At 38.8% G+C, this 19,409-nt stretch overlaps 1 protein-coding gene across 2 annotated transcripts; it reads right to left on the bottom strand.

Annotated features, from left to right (window-relative positions):
- Nucleotides 1-5,879: 5,879 nt before the first annotated feature.
- LOC107561651 (gastrula zinc finger protein XlCGF57.1-like) lies at nucleotides 5,880-19,185 on the bottom strand. 2 transcript variants are annotated; one of them, XM_016246122.1, is made up of 3 exons: nucleotides 19,052-19,185; nucleotides 17,874-17,882; nucleotides 5,880-7,615 (listed from the first exon to the last, which is right to left on the bottom strand). In XM_016246122.1, the coding sequence occupies exons 1-3, from the start codon at nucleotides 19,183-19,185 to the stop codon at nucleotides 5,908-5,910; spliced, it is 1,851 nt and encodes a 616-aa protein (XP_016101608.1). In that variant the 3' UTR covers nucleotides 5,880-5,907. The 2 variants fall into 2 exon arrangements, with proteins under 2 accessions (XP_016101608.1, XP_016101609.1); XM_016246123.1 differs by lacking the exon at nucleotides 17,874-17,882 and having other exon boundaries at nucleotides 5,880-7,622; nucleotides 19,014-19,098.
- Nucleotides 19,186-19,409: the final 224 nt, after the last annotated feature.

A 19,409-nucleotide genomic window follows, 5' to 3' on the forward strand; every position in this document is an offset into this window, starting at 1 on the left:
GAAGGGGGGGGGGGGGGGGGGGGGATAGTGTTCTAAAAGTTTCATGCCATTGTGACATAAACATGACATATAATGTTGGTTAGTTAAATAAAATTGGAATTTGAAAGGATTTCAGTCATGATATATAATGTTGTTTAGTTAAATAATATTGAAATTTGAAAGGAATTCAGTCTCACTTTTCTCTCTACTGCTTTCTGCCATGGTAGTTGTTTTTGCTATTTTATTTGTGTGGTGTTGCTATACAGTTTTGCCAACAATCCCACTTACAACCCTTGTTTCAAGCCCATGTAGTACCCACATAAAACTTAAAGCTGGGTCCGAGATGGGTCCTGCACATGTTGCTTAGTTGGGGCCAACCTAGTAGCAAGAACAATCCTATATGAAATCCATGTGGGCAATTAATATGGGACCATTATGGAACCCGCGGACAATCCCATATAAAACCCATATTTCAGCCCATTTCAAACCAACGTGTCCCACATACAAATGTTAGCTGGGTTAAAGCTGGGACTGAGATGGGTCCTGCACATGTAGCCCAGTTGGGTCCCACCCAGTGGCAAGGCCACTCCTATATGAAATCCATGTGGGCAATTGACATGGGGCCATTATGGAACCTGCGGACAATCCTATATGGGGCCCATTTTTCAGCCCAGTTCATACCCATATGGGCCCCACATACAAATGTTGACTGGGCTGCAGACTGCTGTATGTTTTGATTACCCACAAAGTGTAGAAGGCAAAGACAACATTGTGAAGGATTTCATACAATGGTACATTGTATGAAACCACTAAATATTGTAGAAACTTAATTTGCTGTAAAGTTGCTTTGCAATGATTTGCATCGTGAAAAGCACTGTACAAATAAACTTGACTTGACTTGACATAATATACAGAAACCAGTACTCAGTACAAAGGTAAGTCTTGTTCCTAATTTGAGAGAATATGATAATTATCAGTGTTATCATTATCATCACTTTGTGATGCTGTATGGCTTACAGATTTAGGGATGGGCTTTCCACCCTGGATGTCATCCATGCCCTGGAACAACATCCTAGTGTATTCAGACCCTATATGTGCTACAGTGTTGACAGACTAACACCTGAATTTCTGGTGGGTGTCTTCAAGGACGACAAGAAGAAACAAGAATTCTGGGATACTGGAGAGACTATCTGCTTGACACTGGAGGTAAAAGATTGAACATTACATTTTATTATTGTTGATTACATTTTTCATGCTATTCCTTTTTTTTTTTTTTTTCCCAGAACAAGAAACAGGAGTCTCCCTCCAGGACATCCTGATGTTTGCTACGGGATTGGATTCACTGCCTCCAACAATTGTGCCTCAGTCCCAAAAGAGTTTCGAGAGGACTTCTAAATTCCCCATTGCAAGCACCTGTGCCAACACAATAAAACTGCCAATGTCCAAAAGCTATGAAGAGTTCAAAAATGCAATGGATTTTGGTACTCAAAACTCACCTGGTTTTGGATTGCACTGAGTAGAACAATGTAAAATGTTAAAGTGTTAGCTGACCCACAAATGTAAATTGTCACAATTTATTCACCCTCATGTTGTTCCAAACCCATATGAATTTCTCTCTTTTGTTGAACACAGAAGGTGATATTTTGAATAATGTTGGTAACCAGACACTTGACAGTATTAATTGACTTCCACAGTAATTTTTTTTTCTACTATGGAAGTCGGTGAGTACTGTCAAGTGTCTGGTTACCAACATTCTTCAAAATACCACCTTCTGTTTTCAACAAAAGAGAGAAACTCATATGGGTTTGGATAAATTATGACAACTTTCATTTTTGGGTGAGCTATGCCTTTGAGTTTCTTTTATTTGTTTAAATGTGGGCCATGCTCTTTTAAGTTATGTAGTTCTCCACACCAGCCTCCCAGGCAGAGCCGATCCTAGACTTCTGGGGGCCCTATGCAAAACTGTGTCGGGCGGGGGCAGGGGGGTGCTGGGGTTGCAGTGGAGAGGGGTATGAGTGGTTATGAACGAATGAATGAAACGTATTTATCCGTGCTTCACTCGAATCGCGCTCGCGAAAAGCGCTTGAGAAACTGGGCCCTATCATACACCCGGTGCAATGCAGTGTTTTTTGCTAGTTTCAGCCCAACGCAGTTGTCATTTTCACATCCTGCGCCACGTTGTTTAAATAGGAAATGCATTTACGCCCATTTGTGCGCTCATGGGCGTGCTGGTCTGAAAATGAGGTGCGTTCAGGCTAGGGATGTCAATGATTAACTGATGATCGATTAATTGTCAATAAGAGATGCAATCGATTAAAGCTATCGATGGTTGATTAAGCAGTTTAATTTTGGGCTGCGTGTGGCTCATGCGCAAAACACGTGCGAGCGGCTGTGAGTGACGGTATATAAATGCGTCATCATTCACTCATAATTACAAATTAAACTTTTAATGTGATTTAAACTTTAAAAGTACATTAAAATAGAAACAACACACATTTCTTCAACATGGAATGCAATAGAAATGTAGTAACAGTCATTTCGCCAGATAATTGCTTCATATTTGAAACAATTAGGTGAAGGTTGCAGGGCTGCGGGGCACTGCGGGGGAAGGATTCATTCCTACAACTTGTTAATTTGTTCCTACGACTTATTAATTTGTGGCCACTGTCCATGTTTCATTAATTTTGTTCCTTAAATAACCCATGATTTAACTAAAATGAGGGAACAAATTAATACATCGTACAAATTCTTAATTCATGGCCATGAAATCTTTCATTTGCCTTCCCGCATGTTTATCACAGTAAGAGATGCGAAAACGGTGATAAAAAGTGAATGACAATAAAATAAACCTGCGAAATTAGAGGGTTAGACGGTGAGGATTTAGGAAAAGAAACAATGCCTAAATATTATTGAATTTGTGGAAATTCGTGACCAAGAACAAAGTTTTATAGCCGCATAAATGTAGGCTATATGGGCTCAAACGGCATCCAAAAGCATGGTCGCGATGTAAGATTTTCCAGCTAACCAATTATTCCTCTAGTAAACAAAGCTTTTATACCACACGTCTCATAATCAGAGCTTATAATTAGTAAGTTAATAATTGCTGGATTCAAAACGGCAATTAAATGGCGCTGTGACCGACACTGACTATACGTTTTCCCAGCATTCAATGCTGTCACTAAACGGTGATGCCACAACTAGAGCATCGTTCACAAGTTTCTGCAGGACCTAACTAGCCAAGTTTTCAAGCCCTGGGACAAAATGGGATGCTTAAGGGAAAATGTGTAGCCTATGTAAGTAATAGGCCTAAAATAAAAATAATTTGTTTTCATAAAAAAAATATGCGAAATATATCTGACTTCAATAATTTAGCTAACAGATTTAAAACAGAAGTGTGGCGCGGCGCTCCATAAACAAGTTCACGGAAAGGAAAGGATGACAACGCGCATTCTGTTTGTTTGCTTTATCTTGTTTTTATTGTGAGTGTGCAACAATAAAAGTAAACACTTTTGCGGATTATATCTTACATATTTATAATTACATATTATAGTTTTTTATGTTTCAGCTGTTCGATCGCACCGGCGCCTCGCGCGCACACCCCACATATTCTAGCAATTTGTGTGGAAGAGCATACATTGCATCTGGTTTACCAGAAGGACAGCGAGACTGTTTACCTGCCCTAATGGTGTGAGTGTTCCATATTTATTTGCATTCGTCAAGGTCCTTCTGCAGTACACTTAAAAACACAAAACGCATTAAGCATATCTGTTCATGACTGCCATTAAAGAGCTGTCTCTCTTTCAAGTCATTTAGAAGATCCATCCAAAACGGAGACCTGTGCAAATAGACCAACAATAACATCAACATCTCTTTTAGACATTGAATAGGCTATTTTCTTATAACATGTTTTAACTTAACATTTCCAACTGTAAAATTCAGCAAGAAATATTACCGTATTGGCCCGAATATAAGACGACCCCCCTTTTTCCAGATGTACCTTTTGGAAAAAGGCTTTTTAAAAACCAAATCTTGTTTTTTCTCAGTAAAACACATTTTGTCTTCAATTATTTTCATATTGCATATTTTCCCTATTTTCATTTTTGTTTTGAAAGTGTGGTTAAAAACTGGTAAAATGTACCAACAATCACATTTAAAAAATATACACGTTTTGATATACCATAAAAAAAATAAAAAAACAGGTAGCCCATCTGAATGAGGACATTTAGGCTATCCATCTAATAGTAGCCTACCAAAATCTTATTAACAGTAGACGTTAAATCTTACTGTAGTCTTCAAATCTGGGTACTGTCTTACGTTTTAAAATCACAAAGAGAGTTTGGTCCCATCAGGCTAACAACGGGGGCATCCCGGGGCACGAAATTCGCAGGGTAGGAGGGGGCAGTGACGCTGGGTGTAACTAAAAAGGTGCCATTGTCTGGTGAGGTCCGGTTGGGGAGTTACGGAACAATCTCGTATCGCATAATCTTATTAACTGTTTATCTCCTGAACGGCATCTTTCTTTACCACGCTAAAGGGTTTAGCGATTTCTAATTATTGGGGGGGACTAGCCCCCCTCAATGTCTACGGTGGTTATCGCCCTGATCAGACATGTAAATATGTTGTGGCACTATCGTGCAGTCAGTAATGATATGACGATAGTTAGCAAATATTAGTGATTTTTTTGCAAACATTTCTTTGAGTAACATGACCGTAAATATGAACTCACGATTGAATGTAACAAAACAAATGATTACTTTTCGTTAAAATCTTTATTAATGTCAAAAATGCTTACATTTATGTGTCTTTTTGTTCGCTCGGGCAGCCATGTTGCCCCTGATCATTCATGCCCCTTCGTTTGAAGTGTGGTCCCGAAAAATCTTCGTTTGAAGGGCTATCTGGCCCTACCTCTACCCCTCCAAACAAAAAAGAATTGAGACACCCCTACCCCTTCACGTGAACGCGAAGGAAAAGGTGAAGGGCTAAGGGGTAGAATTGGGCCTAATTAATGACAGAATTTACATTTTTGGGTGAACTATCCCTTTACCTCTCATGTGCCCGTTTAGGTATCCTTTACGAGTGAAACTCTCCACACTGTTGGCAGGTAAAAAGGCTCTCCATAGTGTGAATTTGCCTGTGGACATCAAGGTTTAGTAAAGCAATAAGTCACAAGAACCCGTGGTTTGCAGTGAGTTTATAACAGCTTAGGGACGTTGTTGGGCACGATGCAGAGTGGAGTGCCTAAAACCCCCTTAGCTGTCATAAATTCACTGTAAACCACTGCTTCATGGGGATTATTGCTTTTATAACAAAGAATTGAGATACTCCTACCCCTTCACGTGAACGCGAAGGAAAAGGTGAAGGGCTAAGGGGTAGAATTGGGCCTAATTAATGACAGAATTTACATTTTTGGGTGAACTATCCCTTTACCTCTCATGTGCCCGTTTAGGTATCCTTTACGAGTGAAACTCTCCACACTGTTGGCAGGTAAAAAGGCTCTCCATAGTGTGAATTTGCCTGTGGACATCAAGGTTTAGTAAAGCAATAAGTCACAAGAACCCGTGGTTTGCAGTGAGTTTATAACAGCTTAGGGACGTTGTTGGGCACGATGCAGAGTGGAGTGCCTAAAACCCCCTTAGCTGTCATAAATTCACTGTAAACCACTGCTTCATGGGGATTATTGCTTTTATAAAACGGTTATTCCATATACGTAGCAAGGTCTCACAAAATAAAACAAAGCAAATTAAATGTAATGATATTAATAAAAACATTCTTCTGCCAAACAATGTGGTTCCTCAGAAACAGTTGTGGTTGCGACAAAGTGGTTATCGAACAACACACAGACGACAAACAAAGAGGTGTATGTTTGTAGAGTAATTTACAACAGCTTAGAATGTGGCTCAAACAATCAGAATCAAGGAACTATCCGTTTTATACATTTTCATTGAAACTCTCTTCACACTGAGAGGATCTGTTAGGCTTCTCTCCATTGTGAATTTTCATGTGCCTGTCAAAGGTTTCCTCGTTGAGTGAGACTCTTTCCACACTGTTTGCACGTGTAAGGCTTTCTCCAGTGTGAACTCTCATGTGCCTATTAAGGCTTCTTTTTTGAGCGAAACTCTTTACACACTGTTGGCAGGAAAAACGTCTCTCTGTAGTGTGAATTCTCCCGTTTTCTCCACTTTTATTCAAACTCTTTCCACACTGAGGGGATCCGTTAGGCTTCTTTATATTGTGAATTTTCATGTGGCGTTTAAGGGCTGCAGAGTCAATGAAACTCTTTACACAATGATAGCATGTGTAAGGCTTCTCTCCAGTGTGAATTCTCATGTGGCGTTTAAAGGCTCCAGAGTGACTGAAACTCTTTCCACACTGAGAGCATGTGAAAGGCTTCTCTTCAGAGTGACTTATCATGTGCTCGTTAAGGCTTCTTTTATGAGTGAAACTCTTTCCACACTGTTGACAGGTAAAAGGGATCTCCCAAGTGTGAATTTGCCTGTGGACATAAAGGCTTCCTTTATGCTTGAAACTTTTCCCACACAGATGGCAAGTGAAGGGTTTCTTTCCAGTGTGAACTTTCATGTGGTATTTAAGTTTTAATCTTCCGCTGAAATTTCGTCCACACTGTTTGCAGATGAAAGGTTTCTCTCCAGGGTGAACTCTCATGTGGACTCTAAGTCTTCCAGGATTACTGAAACTTCTTCCACACTGTTTGCAGATGAAAGGCTTCTCTCCAGTGTGAACTTTCATGTGGCTTTTAAGGGTTACTTGATTACTGAAACTTCTTCCACACTGTTTGCAGATGAAAGGCTTCTCTCCAGTGTGAACTTTCATGTGGTTTTTAAGGCTTCCAGGAATACTGAAACTCTTTCCACACTGTTGGCAGGTGAAAGGCTTCTCTCCAGTGTGGGTTCTCATGTGGCGTTTTAGGCTTCCTTGTTGACTGAAACACTTTCCACACTGTTTGCAGATGAAAGTCTTTTCTCCAGTGTGAACTTTCATGTGGTTTTTAAGGCTTCCAGGAATACTGAAACTCTTTCCACACTGTTGGCAGGTGAAAGGCTTCTCTCCAGTGTGCGTTCTCATGTGGCTTTTAAGCTTTCCTTGTTGACTGAAACTCTTTCCACACTGTTGGCAGGTGAAAGGCTTCTCTCCAGTGTGGGTTCTCATGTGGCTTTTAAGCTTTCTTTGTTGACTGAAACTCTTTCCACACTGTTGGCAGGTGAAAGACTTCTCTCCAGTGTGGGTTCTCATGTGGCTTTTAAGCGTTCCTTGTTGAGTGAAACTCTTTCCACACTGTTGGCAGATGAAAGGCTTCTCTCCAGTGTGAATTCTCATGTGGTTTTTAAGGTTTACAGGATGACTGAAACTCTTTCCACACTGTTGGCAGGTGAAAGGCTTCTCTCCAGTGTGCGTTCTCATGTGGAATTTAAGTTTTCCTTGTTGACTGAAACTCTTTCCACACTGAAGGCAAGTGAAATAACTCTTAGTTCCCGTCTTTTGATCTTTTTTTCGTGTGGAAGTCTTTTCAGACTGTAAGGAGCAAAAAGATTTTTCTCCAGTTATGGAATTATGAATATTCTCATACTGATCTTTTTCTTCAGTTTCATTCAGTCCTTCCCTCTCCTTTTTCAGCACCGTTAAGTCTAAAGTGGAAAAACAAACAAATAAAAGTTAACCCCAGTTTAATGGCTTAAAGCAATCAACATCAAAACATGTAGATATGTAATGCATGTATGCTAGATCCTACACCAGGATGTCCAAACCTGATCCTGGTCGGCTGGTGTCCTACACAGTTTAAGCTGACCGTTATTCAATTAATTAAAAAAAATCTAATAGCAGATTTTAGGAAATCTAGAAATAGACAGACCTCGATTATGTGCCATTTTTATGTCTCCTAGGGGATAAAATGCAACAAATTTTGAGAGAGGGGGAAAAAAAGAAAAGTGGGCTAACTCCCCACTCAACAGTCTGATGAAAAATTCATCACACAATAATTCCTTGTGAGGTTTTATTAAGGGGGCAATGTTAGACAATCATAAAAGTCAGCTGTTACACTGACCTTTTAAATGGAAAACACCCCAAAACTGACTGTTTGAGTCAGAGGGTGAGAATCAGGGTGGAAAACAATAAATCATCATACATTTTTTTTGTCCAAGTATTTCTGACAGCTGTACCTTCTGTGTTTACCATTAAAACATTACAATCTAAAATTAGTCTTCAAAGCACTAAATTAAAAATGAAATAATAGAAAACAGCCTACATTTTAACTGAGAAGAGGAACAGACATTCACTCATTTGAGCTAGTAATTAGGACTGTATTAGCTAGCTTACATTTGATATACAATTACTGCTATGATAAAAATACACTTATATTAAGGATTATAATTCTACATGTCACAATGTCCAACAACAAATATTTTAGCAAAATGTATATTGTACTCAGAATTATTGCGCTCTTATTCTAGTGCGCTCCGTCTGTTTAGCGTGCAGCAACACTCGTTTACTCGTGTAAGCCACTGCTGACAACAAAATGGATGTTTGCATGACTTTATAACATTTACAGATGAAGAATATGCACGGAGGAAAACACATCTCAAATGTATTTAACGGCACAAATATATTCGTTCTTTTTGTCATGGTGGATCGATCTGATCCATGATCGACATTAAAAGGGCTGCTTAAGAATAAGCCTGCACATCACATTATCTTGACTCACTGAACCTGGATCAAATTAGTGAGAATGTATTAACTTAAATAGTCATTTATGGTACCGCTTTAACCCCAACTGATTTGTTAGGTTACTTCAAGTCAGGTTTTGGACTTTAATCCCAGCTTTTCTTAGCATCTTTTTTGAAACAGTCCCCAGGGCTCAACATTAAACTTTGATATGTGCTTGTCCTTTGGACAACTAAACCAATCACATCCATCTGTCGAAGTAAAAAGTTAGTTGTATGTAAGAAAAATTATTTTTAATTTATTGTTAATTTAAATTTTGTATTGGATATTGGATTTATTTACCAATTTGTTGCATTTGTGTCTAAAATTGTCATATGGTGTGACATAAAAGTTATTCTATATAAAATGAAATTGGGATATACTCTCCCTAAGTAACTAACTTCACTATAAATCTTTATCATTACTATCTTAAGATTTAACATTATTTTGTGCAGATCCATTAGATTTTGTATTATTTTTCTAAATCATCATGCAGAGTTAGACATCTCTCCTCAGCCTTTCCAGACATTTTAGAATAATTCTGACAAACCCTGTTATAAATCTAACAAAATGCTTGTGAATCTTGCTGATACTATTTATTTTTTGTTCCATTGACTTTTTTATGGTTTATAACATAAAAAGTATTTTTATTACCACAACCAAACCACTCCAGAGAGGACACTGCAGCTTCCTGGTTGAGTGTGGACCTCTTCATCATAACGATGTCCAAATTATTGCCCGTTCAAAATACAGATTGTAATGTCACACCATATGACGCCCATTTTACGGACAAAATGCATTTAGCCAGAACTTGCTTTAAAATCATGCACAGACATCAACGCTTTCTGTGTCCACTAAAAATGCCTAATTCTGTTACTTAAACTGTAAATCTATCAATTATTTATACTTTGCTGAGATTTATTGTCATATTAGTAAGGTCACACATAGTCCGGACAGTCACACCATATGGCAATTTTTGTTGTTTAGATAAAAATTTGAAGTAGAGGTCTTTATACAGCAGTAAAGCTATGGTATGCTGTAATAATATCTTGTCAGAGGAACAACATAAAGATACATTTTTAACAAATACTCATTTTTATTAGTATATGGCATCATGGACAGGTAGAACTGCATGTCATGTCATCCACCCACATTCGTAATAAATGTCCCTCATATGGCTCCGGGGGGTAAATAAAAGCCTCCTGTAGCGAATCCATGCGTTTTGGTAAGATATATATCCATATTTCAAACGTAATAAACACTTTTTTTCTCACTTCCGCTGACTGTTGTATGGGAAGCTGTTCCTGCAGATGACATAGGACGTAGGCATTGTGCGCGCATCTGCTAAAGTAAGCTTTGCTCCTGCATTTCTCAAAGGAAAACCAGTCTCCTCTTTTTTTTTCTTTACAAATCCTCGTTTTGGGCCTCTAATTTATGACTGGATGATTTATGATCTCTCTCCGCATTTGTCACTAATTGCGTCCTATGTCATCCGCCGGGACTGCTTCTGTGTACCAAAGTCAGCGGAAGTGAGGAAAAAAAAAAGGGTTTATTACGTTTGAAATATGGATATTTATCTTACAAAAGGCACTGATTCGCTACAGAAGGCTTTTATTCACCCCCCGGAGCAGTGTGAGGGACGTTTTATTATGGAAGCGCGCACTTAATTTCACGTCTTCTGGACTGTTGACAAAAAGCACCCGCTTACCCCATTGTAAGGCTTGGAGGGGACAGGATCATTTTTAATATAACTCTGATTGGATTCGTCTGAAAGATGAAAGTCATATACACCTAGGATGCTTTGAGGGTGAGTACATCACAGGCTAATTTTCATTTTTGGGTAAACTAACTCTTTAACCGGTTAACCTGCACCTGGACGCCAGCGCACTGAACGCTCTTTGTTTGCACGTGTCAATGTTTATGAGTAGATTAAATGAAAAGGGACAAAATTCATCTTCACAAACTATATTTCTGTCATGACAACTATAGAAGGGATTACCATGGTACATGACAATGTTAATGTATTTGGTCTTGGCGGAATAGATCTGCTACGCTGCTGCTGTGGCAGAGCAAGTACCGAGACTTGCTACTGCCAATACATCCACAACATGCTGCTGTGAGCATGTAAGAAATACTGCTGCTGCAAATATAACATACATGAAATAACCCCCCTATAGCATTCATGAATCACCTCGTAGCAGATCTATAAAGGTGGAGCTGGGGAAGGTGGAGGGTTTCTGAAGCAAGCTGCAACTGCTACGGGAAACCCTAGTCATATATTTGAATGCTGAGCAGCGAGCTCATTGGCTACCGATACAGGAGACAACCAGTCAGCTGTGCCATGTGATAATGATGTCATTAGTTCAGATTGAGTTAGACCTATCGGACTGCGCCATCTAGAGTTTCATGCCAGAACTCTGTATATCATTCTAAAAGTGTAAGCCTCAAACATCGACGACAGATTGCGGTTTTTCAATGGAATGCTTATAAGGAATGTATTTGCAAAATGTGAACATCAAAACATGCATAATAAAAACGCAGTAAATACCAGATTCATCTTAATAACGAGTCATAAACGAATCCACACCTGTAAATCCCAGTTTAGTTAGAAAGGTAAGGGTCCACTGAACAACATCCCATAGAGCACTTTCAGTCCAATGAAACAATAACATTGTAATATGGATGGTTATTCCTTTGTTTACGTCTCATTTCTTCGGGGAGAGTTATTGTTTGTATCCGTTATGGAATAGCTTACACTCAAAAAACTGCATCTTGGTAGTAAAAAGCAACATGGTTTTGTAGCACGCAGTGTCACAAACAGAATGAGATCATCCACTAAAAAAAAAAAAAAAAAAAAAAAAAAAATCTTGTTTCTGTTTTTTAAAGTCATATACACCTAGGATGCTTTGAGGGTGAGTACATCACAGGCTAATTTTCATTTTTGGGTAAACTAACTCTTTAACCGGTTAACCTGCACCTGGACGCCAGCGCACTGAACGCTCTTTGTTTGCACGTGTCAATGTTTATGAGTAGATTAAATGAAAAGGGACAAAATTCATCTTCACAAACTATATTTCTGTCATGACAACTATAGAAGGAATTACCATGGTACATGACAATGTTAATGTATTTGGTCTTGGCGGAATAGATCTGCTACGCTGCTGCTGTGGCAGAGCAAGTACCGAGACTTGCTACTGCCAATACATCCACAACATGCTGCTGTGAGCATGTAAGAAATACTGCTGCTGCAAATATGAAATAACCCCCATATAGCATTCATGAATCACCTCGTAGCAGATCTATAAAGGTGGAGCTGGGGAAGGTGGAGGGTTTCTGAAGCAAGCTGCAACTGCTACGGGAAACCCTAGTCATATATTTGAATGCTGAGCAGCGAGCTCATTGGCTACCGATACAGGAGACAACCAGTCAGCTGTGCCATGTGATAATGATGTCATTAGTTCAGATTGAGTTAGACCTATCGGACTGCGCCATCTAGAGTTTCATGCCAGAACTCTGTATATCATTCTAAAAGTGTAAGCCTCAAACATCGACGACAGATTGCGGTTTTTCAATGGAATGCTTATAAGGAATGTATTTGCAAAATGTGAACATCAAAACATGCATAATAAAAACGCAGTAAATACCAGATTCATCTTAATAACGAGTCATAAACGAATCCACACCTGTAAATCCCAGTTTAGTTAGAAAGGTAAGGGTCCACTGAACAACATCCCATAGAGCACTTTCAGTCCAATGAAACAATAACATTGTAATATGGATGGTTATTCCTTTGTTTACGTCTCATTTCTTCGGGGAGAGTTATTGTTTGTATCCGTTATGGAATAGCTTACACTCAAAAAACTGCATCTTGGTAGTAAAAAGCAACATGGTTTTGTAGCACGCAGTGTCACAAACAGAATGAGATCATCCACTAAAAAAAAAAAATAAATAAAAAAAAAAAATCTTGATTCTGGTTTATTTGAATTCTGCCACTCTTCTGATGGCTCGTGATGCATGTCATCTGATGGGGGTGTAACGTAGCGATCGGCTTTTTGCACAAAGCTTTTATACATTTTTTTTTTACATTTTTCATGTGTGTGTGTGTGTTTTGTAGGGAATGTGGCTGTATCTGCATGATTACCATCTGTATGACCGCACATCAGTGTGTGATTACTGGCTATCGGTGTGAATGTGAATGGCCATTAGAGTTTGATTGACTATGTGGCCGGCCATCTGTATGATTACCATCTGTATGACTGATCGTCAGCAAGTGATTACTGCCTGTATGAGCAGCTATCTGCATGTCTGGCAAATAGAGACATACATAGTTAATTCCTTATATTTATACATTTTTTATTACTCAATTATTCTTATTGTATTTTCTAGTGCTCAAATAAATCACTTATACGATGTCTAAGATTCTGTCTATTGTTTTATAATTGAAAAACTGTATGCGGTGGTATGTATAATGACTAAAATAGTTTGTAGAACCCTTCAAATACATTTAAATATTTAGACAGAGTCTCAAAAAAATGGTTGCAGGAATCTCATTTTTCATGGCATCTTCGGATTTGAAATATAAACTCATGAGATGTGACTTTCAATCCATTACTTTTCTGGATTGCTCCAGGATTGATTTAGTGTATGTTTAGGCTATATGAAATGTAAAAAATTGTACCACACTGATTTTTAAGGCACTTCAGTGTCTATAACTTTTTATCTTTTTGAGCATTATCAACTCTGGATGATGGATGGTAAAGCCCAAAAGGTCTTCTTTCCAAAGACACCAACATTTTGTGTGTAGCACACTGAAGTCAGGAACTGTTACAATTTCAATTTCGGTAGGTCATTTTCAGCGGTGAGGCCCAAAATGGGGGGTGCAGGTTAACAGGCTAAACATTTTAGAAAAACAAAAAAAAATAATAGTAGTTCAAACCAATGAGAATGAAGTTGTCACAAGAAAATAATTTCCCATTCTAGCTTTTAGGCTTGGTCCACACTAATACATTTCCATTTGAAAACGCTCTCCAAAGTGGATCATTTTGAAAATGTCGTTTTTGCGTTGTAGAGTGGACTGTAAAAACAGAGGTATTTGAAAACAATGATGCATGTTTAGTTGTGACGCATATTATACACAAGGGCAGTTGCATTTTAGATCAGACATATAATGGTGAGTGAGAGTGAGGTGAATGGTGAGATATTTTGGTAAATATTTCGGACTCGGAGTAATGCAAGATCACACCGAGAGGGCAAGATTCATCATGGCGGCACGCAGTCACTGAGAGAGCTGTATTCACTATACTAACTGTACAAACTGTAGCAATACTGTGGATTATTATTACATACCGACAACTAAGGATGGGTACCGGAACCCGGTATTTAATCGGTCCCAGGGCTAAATTATGAAAGACTGGAGTATCGATAAGCTCTGACGTTAACGGTTCTGCTATCGGTACTGGAGAAATTAAGAAAACATAAATTTATTATTGCTATCTATACATTATCTTGCGAATTACATCTTACCAGTCGTTTATATATGCTATAATATCCAAACATTTGTCTATGATGCATTATTGCTATTAGCAATTCAGAAGAGATCGCGCTCAAGCGGAGGAGCTTCAGCACGCACAACATGAAAGCCCTGTATAATTATGACAGAAGAGAGAACTGAACATTCAAACATCTGCTTACACTGTTTTATTAAGCTAATTTTTATTAAGCTTCAAGGGATTATAGCCGCATTTATTTTATCGCAACTTCTTTCCCTTTACAGCGGTGCACATTCGTTCCTCCCTAAAACCCAAACTTAAAGTCAGAATCAGCACAATCGGTGATTGTTGTAAAATGACGTCTTATACTGCCATATTGAACCATATTGAAAAACTAGAACAATCCAATAACTTGACCAATAACTAGTCAAAACACTCAGCGAAAAGATGGATGCGGTCATAAAAGAAAACAAAATAATGAAAGAAACCATCCTGGATATTAAACCAGAAGTATGCGTGATAACCTGATTTTCTCTGGTATCCCCGAACACCCATCCGACGATCCCGAAGTGATGATCAGAGATAGGGATGTAACGATTACTGGTTTGACGATAAAATTCCCCATGGGTAGTATTACCGTTTCATATTTTAAATATAGCTGCAAGCAGCAATTACGGGGCCAAGCACTCCAAAGGCAAAATGAGGAGCCAAGCATGGCATGGAGCATCAGTCCAAATGCAACAGTGAGTAGTAAAAGCAATTTTAGGACGATTGTAATTGAAATGGCTGTAAAATCATAAAAACAACCTCCTGTAATGTGATTAAATGGTTTATCACTTTTGACCAACAGGTGGCGCTGTAATCAAATAATTTTGGTGTGTTCTGTGTGAGGTGACAATGGCCAAAGATTATAGAATATACAAGACGTGTCACTCCTATAGTTTTGAATGGGGGAAAATGCAACGCTCAATATGGCCGCTCAATCGCAGCAAGCCCCGCCTTCTGAATGAAAGAGCCAATCGCTAATCTGTAAAGTCAGCGCATCACTGCAGCTGCCGTTAGAAGTCCCGGTTGCTATAGAAACAGTCAGCGTTCTGAGACGAGCTCTTAGGACTACACATGCGCACTGGCTGATCTTAGCCTGAAAAATACGCTTTTTATATCGCTATTTGAGCTAAATAAACAACATTTATGACAGAGTTGTGAGATTTCTTTGGTGATTTCAAATATGAAATTTAATCGTAAGCTTAGTGAACAGTTTTGGAGAATTTGATGTTTCCCCATTCAAAGAGATAGGAGTTGCACTTGTATGCCCAAGAGGCGTTTCAAAGATGGCCGCCGAGTGACATGACTTGTCTTAAAGAGACTGTGCAATGGCAAACACAAAGTTTATTATCATTTCAAAGCTTTGCAGAGATATAGCCTTAAGAGTCACTTTGGCACCATGCCTAAAATTTGTAGTGGCACTGTACGAAAACGGTTTTGTCTATCGACACAAAATCCCTAACTTTTTGTCAGCACAGTCTGAAGATGATCTGACTCGATTTTGGTGAAAATCGGACCAACGGTCGAGGAGGATTTTTCAGTAGGTTTTCAACTAATCAAAATGGCAGACAGGAAGATCGGCTTACTATGGCATAATTGGTATGCGTGTTGTCGACCCAAGGAATATTCTGAGACCAGTTTTGATACAATAGGCTAATGCAATCAAAAGTTATTAGCATTTTTTAAAATTTCATTCTGAATGGTTAGTGAATGGTTTATTACTCTTGACCAATAGGTGACGCTGTTACCAAATTGATGTGGCGTGGCCAGTTTGAGGTGAAAATGGCACATACAAAGTTTGGTGTAAATATGTCAAAGCTTTGCAGCGATACAGCCTCAGATGCAGTTTGGCATCTTTCCAGCAAATTCGTTGATGCGTTAAACGAAAACGGTTTCGTGTATCGTCACAAAATCAATTACTTTTTGCTAGCTTGGTCTGAAGATGATCCTAGTCAAATTTGGTGAAAATCGGACCAAGGGTGTAGGAGGAGATCGAAAAAGTAGGTTTTAAACTTAAATCAAAATGGCGGACAGGAAGTTCATCCAATTATGGTATAATTGGTATCTGTGTTCTTACCAGGACAGAGGGAGTCTATTTATACCAGTGTCATTGCAATAGGCAAAATTCATATAAAGCTATTAGCATTTCTTTTGAATTTCCCTATAACTTTCTACCCCAAGGTTGTTGTTGTTGTTGTTTATTTATTTATAGAGCACTTTTCAGGCTACACAGTAGCTCCAAAGTGCTGTACATCACAAGTTAAGATAATGTAAAAAGAAGAAGGACATAATTAAAACAAGACGACAACAACAACAACATCAATGATAAATAAACCTAATTTTAACATATTAATAGCCACAGAAATGTAGTTCAGGGAACATTATACCAAACAGTATTGCCTCTTTTCATTTTCATTTTTACATATCAATAGATTAATAGAATAAAGACCAAAGATTACCCGTTTAGTAATTAACCCGTTAGATTTACCCAAAACGAATTATATCTCATGTTTAACTACTACAGAGACATCAGAACCAGCGGCAAATGTCAGAAGGACTAGCCGAGTTGAGGCTGCTCTCGCTGGGAAACATGAGCACTGAGTGCCCGCTGATCGCATGGAGCTCACGTTTCCGAAATCGGCGAAGAACATTTTCAAATAGGCGCTGTCTTTACAAATAAACCACATATTTGAGTTTTAAACTACATTCTCGCCTGAAATAATCTTAAAACTACATTTCACGATACAATAACAGTAATATTTGGAAAATTATGCGAATAAATGGTGGTTGAAATACAATGTTGCATGAACTCAACCAATCAGCGTGCTCAGCACCCAAGTCCTGCCCCCGAAATTTCAGGATCTTTGAAAAAGTACTACCTCGCAAGCAAGGACTTTCTGAGGGGCACATAAGGGCCTTTCGCAACGCTTTAATTCCAGAACTAAATGCACCGACAGTGTGTACTAAGAAGTGATGTAAGCCGGTCGACAGCGACGTCATTTGTGCGTGGCGTTCAACAACAGAAACTAAGAAGAACAACATTAACAACAGGAGGATGGAGGACGCTGTGATCGGAGCTGTGTGTTTGTTGCGTCTCGCGGGTTTCACAATAATGGACATGGAAAGTCGACGTATACGTAAAGCGATTGAAAGAACGGAAAGGAGGACTAAGAATCTCCAACGACAACTGGCAGTGCTACATTTGCTACAAGTGCCTGCACTTCGGCGTCCGTCCATCCATCGCTGTTCTCCATACTTGAGAAATAAGTTGACACAATGTTTACAGTATGTTTACACAGTGTTTTAAATCATGGCGGGGGAGGGGGGTTTCATACGCGGTTGGCCAATCAATGTCTACTTACGTCACGGGTAGTACCAGTTGTGCTGGTTAGACCCTGCTCCGGAGTAGGAGCTAATTTGGTTCTAGAAAAAGGCAGTCCGGCACTAAAACTCGCACCCAGTTCCAGCGGTGCGAAAACACCAAAAAGTAGGTAGTTCCCACAATTAGTTCTGGTACTATGAAAAGGATCCCGCGGTGCGAAAGGCCCTAGAGCTGCATTACAGAGTGTCGTAAGCTATGGTTATTTTATCCCCTAATGCTTTAACATACAACTTTGATATAATTATCAACTGGCTGAGAGCTATATTGGTTCCGTGTGTGGTACGATAGAAGATGGCCGTAATGATTTCTGTGAGTGTCAGGGTTGCCAGGTTTTCGCAACAAAACCCGCCCAACTGCTACTCAAAACTAGCCCAATCGCATTTCAAAGATGTTCCCCGACAAAAATTACCGCATTAAGGGTGGTAAAATACACGTTTTTCGGCAGGGATCCTCCAGTAAAATTCGCATTCCAGGGTCTAAATATCACATTATTGGGGTCGCTTCAACCCGCGGCAACTGTTAAAGTAGCCCAATTCCACGGGAAAACCGCGGAGTTGGCAACACTGGTGAGTGTGTATGTGATCGTGCTCTGGCCACATGACTGAGCGCTCAAATTAACCTGTTTTTATACAGTCTATGGAATGAACGCAAGGGATTCATATATTTCATTCTAAAAGCAAAAAAAAAATTTTAAAAAGATATTTCGGTAAATGAAATTCTTACCAGAAGAATTGCATGAAAAATATGTCTGTTCCATCTGTATCGTCTCAGTGAACTTTTATGAGGTTTCATGCATGCGCAGTGAAGCAAATTGAACGTTTTCTGACGTTTCAGTGTGGATGAGAAACTTTTGTAAAATGCTTGAAAGCGCTAATATGGTTAGACACATTTTTAAAACAAAAATGCCATTTTTATGTGTATCTTGATTAATTTTGATATAGCCTTAGTGTCCACTGGCTGTTTTATTTGCTCACCAAATACATTTTAAATAACAAATGTAGACAGCATGCAGTAGCCAAATGTAATCACTTTTAATTCAAGGTATGCTTTGTGCAAAATAATAGATTTTCTTAAACTTTTGCATAATTAGCCTAAGTTCTAGATATAATGGTGTTAATATTAGAAGCAGATATTGGGTTTAATGTTACAGAATTTTTTTTAAAAATTTGTTTAAGCTAATTCCATATTATTGTTACAACTTAAATGCATGATGTCGTAATAACAAATGCCCAGTGCGAAAGCAGGATCTTCTCAGCTGCACTTAAAGGCAGCCTTAGTATTTGTCATGTGATCTCAACATTTCTACACTCGTGTGACATTCTTCATAAATATTTATTTCTGTAGAGCTGGAGATTTTAATAAGCATCAAATGAGTGAGTTCAGCTTTGAGAATGAAAACCAACCTGTTTGTTCCTCAGTATCTTCATGTTTGGCTCTGAATGTTTCTTCAATCTTCAGGTCTTCACTCTCCTCTTTAATAAAGACCATCTTTGTTTGTTCCTCCGTATCTTCATGTTTGTCTCTGAATGTGTCTTCAATCTTCAGGTCTTCACTCTGCTCTTTAATAAACACCATCTTTGTTTGTTCCTCAGTATCTTCATGTTTGTCTCTGAATGTTTCTTCAATCTTCAGGTCTTCACTCTCCTCTTTAATAAAGACCATCTTTGTTTGTTCCTCCGTATCTTCATGTTTGTCTCTGAATGTTCCTTCACTCTCCCCTTTAATAAAGACCATCTTTGTTTGTTCCTCAGTATCTTCATGTTTGGCTCTGAATGTTTCTTCAATCTTCAGGTCTTCAC

Source organism: Sinocyclocheilus grahami, unplaced genomic scaffold (genome assembly GCF_001515645.1).
Source record: "Sinocyclocheilus grahami isolate Dianchi unplaced genomic scaffold, SAMN03320097.WGS_v1.1 scaffold786.1, whole genome shotgun sequence".
NCBI classification, from domain to species: Eukaryota; Metazoa; Chordata; class Actinopteri; order Cypriniformes; family Cyprinidae; genus Sinocyclocheilus; species Sinocyclocheilus grahami.